Here is a 2,458-nt window from a genome sequence, read left to right as displayed (position 1 = left end):
GGTGCTCCCCGACTACAAGGGTTTAGGGTTTATCGCTGCAGGTGGGGGTTTGCTGCTGCCGCTGCGGCTCCGGGGAGGGCGCCGGCGGCGGGGGTTGATGAGGCGGCCCCGAAGCCCACTAACTTGCCAACCCATAGGTGTTATTTCTTTACCCCGGCGTAAATCATCATCTGGAGATGCCATTCTTAGTTGAATTGGGGTTTTTAAATTGTGTTTATCACTATCACCCACTGGGGTTTCATTCCAGGGTCGGTTGTTCCCTTTCCAATGCTTATGTGTTTGTATAGCTTGACAATGATTTTTATAGTTGATGGATGGAGGCACAGTTAGATTTGCACTACTGTTAAGTAAAATAGAGGAAGGAAGTTGGGTCAATCATATGCATGTTTTCGTATTTTTTGTCCCTTGATGATTGAAATAACGGTCCTGATTTTGTCAAGTAACTATGCTGGCTTAAATGCATAAACAGTGTTGATTCAGTGTCAAAATGGTAGTCTTTAAGCGGTCATGGGGATCCCTTGTGTGTATTGTCTCGTCTGAGTAAATACTAGAATAAACAATTTTGTCAAGTAACTATGTTAGCTTTGATGCATGAATAGTATTGATTCAGTGTTAAAGTGGTCTTGATAATATGCAGTCATGAGGATCCCTTGTTTGTTTTTTCTGATCTAGACAAATTTTTACTGTTTCCCTGTACCCTCTTGGTGATATTTTGCTATCTGAATGGATGTTGGAACGGATGCAGGGGTGCTCTCCCATGGGGCGACAAGCCAATGCCTCCAGCACCAAATGCATGGGGTTCATCATCACTCCTATCTCTCAAGAAGGGTGAAGGTTCTGGGTCATTTGTGAACATCAATGACCGCCCTTCTTCTCCAGGAAGCTCAAGCACGTCGACAGATGAAAGTGACTTGCTCAACTCACCTGTTGCTTGTGGTCTAACTTCACATGATTCTGTAACTGCGATAAGCCGTCCTTAAAGCACAAAGTTAAGATCAGGAACCTGGAAATCTGCACATTCTCAAATTTCTTTCTTGGATGTTCTGAAAGCGCCCCATTAAGGACTATTGCCAAAAAGGTATGCATTCCATATGGTATTCATGTTATCAGCTAACTGAACACATATAGAAGTCATGTATAATCCAATAATATATTTTGCCAATGCAGAGGCCTACATCACACAGAAAGGGGTTTACCATATGTGCAGATGATTTCCCAGTACTTGATTCCAAGAACTCTCAGTCAAATGGTCAACAAGGTGTCTACATGTACCACCAGATTATCTTGCCTAAAGTCTGTTCATAGTTGTTTATGCAGTTACATATCTAAAACCATAATTTTGCCCAACAATAAACTGTACTCTTGATAAATTTATGTTAGTGGTGCTAAATGCTTTGTCAGTTCCATATAGTTTATTTAATAAACCTACAACATATGTTCTTTACACTTAGTGCCTTCTCATTTGCAGGCCATTGTTTTCAAGGGCGACCATCTTTTAGCTCTGTTGTTATCATGGCACGAGATGAACGAAGAAAGATCCCGTTAACTGGTACACACCTTGTTCACTGATTCTCACCCATTCTTTTTATATTTCATAACTTAGGTTATCATAGAATTTTCTTTCATACAGTTTTACTTTCCTTTCCATATGATGAGATATATTTGTTTTGTCAGGAGGTGATCCTGTTTCTACTGCAAATTTCTCTTGGGAACCAGAACAGGCTCAACTACATGCTACACAAACTCCTGATATATGTATGCCTCCTCCATGTATTGATTACTGGCATCCTCCTCCTGATCACCCTCCTGACAGGAATGGAATTCGTCTTGGAGGAGTGGTATCATATGGTCCGTGCAAGCCTGCAGACAAGACTGTCAGCTTCCCTGTTGAACCATTTACTCATGATGGTCAATCTGTTCTGAACCAGGGGGGAGAAGAAAGGCATGGTCCACATGGGGTTTATCACCCAGAAAACAATGATTCCTGTTATGCTCATGTGCTTGCTGATACTTTTGTCAAAAGTTTACCTCATCTCATACTTGAAAAGGTCAAAGATAACCATTCAGATGCACTTGAGAAGCAACCTGTCATCAAGAAGGATGTGGCTCTGTTAGAGAAAATAAAGTGTCTACCTCATCACATACTTGGAAAGGTCAAAGGTAACCATTCAGATGCACTTGAGAAGCAACCTGTCATCAAGAAGAATGTGGCACTGTTAGAGAAAATTAAGTGTCTAAACATCAAAGCTAGAAATCTTCGTGCCTGTAACATGCCAGGACAAGGTGGAGGCGTGGACGGAGCTGCGGACGGAGGATAGGGAAGGACAAGTTCATAAACAGGAGAGTATTTCAAGTGGCTCCACTCCAGCGTTAGACACTGCAGATGCTAACATAAGTCCTTTGATTCCGAGCACCATTTCCCCAGTCAAGAACAATGAAATCAAGATTATGGAACCAA

The 2,458-nt window shown here is 41.9% G+C and overlaps 1 protein-coding gene across 1 annotated transcript; it reads left to right on the top strand.

Moving 5' to 3' along the window:
- Positions 1-966: 966 nt before the first annotated feature.
- LOC136530316 (uncharacterized) lies at positions 967-2,452 on the top strand. Its single transcript, XM_066523083.1, has 4 exons — positions 967-1,078; positions 1,168-1,258; positions 1,469-1,549; positions 1,675-2,452. Exons 3-4 carry the CDS (start codon positions 1,513-1,515, stop codon positions 2,316-2,318), a joined length of 681 nt encoding a protein of 226 aa, XP_066379180.1. The 5' UTR covers positions 967-1,078; positions 1,168-1,258; positions 1,469-1,512; the 3' UTR covers positions 2,319-2,452.
- The last annotated feature ends 6 nt before the right edge of the window (positions 2,453-2,458 follow it).

Source organism: Miscanthus floridulus, unplaced genomic scaffold (genome assembly GCF_019320115.1).
Source record: "Miscanthus floridulus cultivar M001 unplaced genomic scaffold, ASM1932011v1 fs_106_3, whole genome shotgun sequence".
Lineage (NCBI taxonomy): Eukaryota > Viridiplantae > Streptophyta > Magnoliopsida > Poales > Poaceae > Miscanthus > Miscanthus floridulus.
The sequence above is the reverse complement of the archived record's forward strand: the minus strand, read 5'-3'. Positions and strand labels throughout refer to the sequence as shown.

Bases quoted from the DNA above. Each gene is read 5' to 3' on its own strand.
- LOC136530316 (XM_066523083.1), top strand. From the start codon at position 1,513: ATGGCACGAGATGAACGAAGAAAGATCCCGTTAACTG. The intron at 1,550-1,674 runs GTACACACCTTG...TTGTTTTGTCAG, and splicing joins AAGAAAGATCCCGTTAACTG to GAGGTGATCCTGTTTCTACT.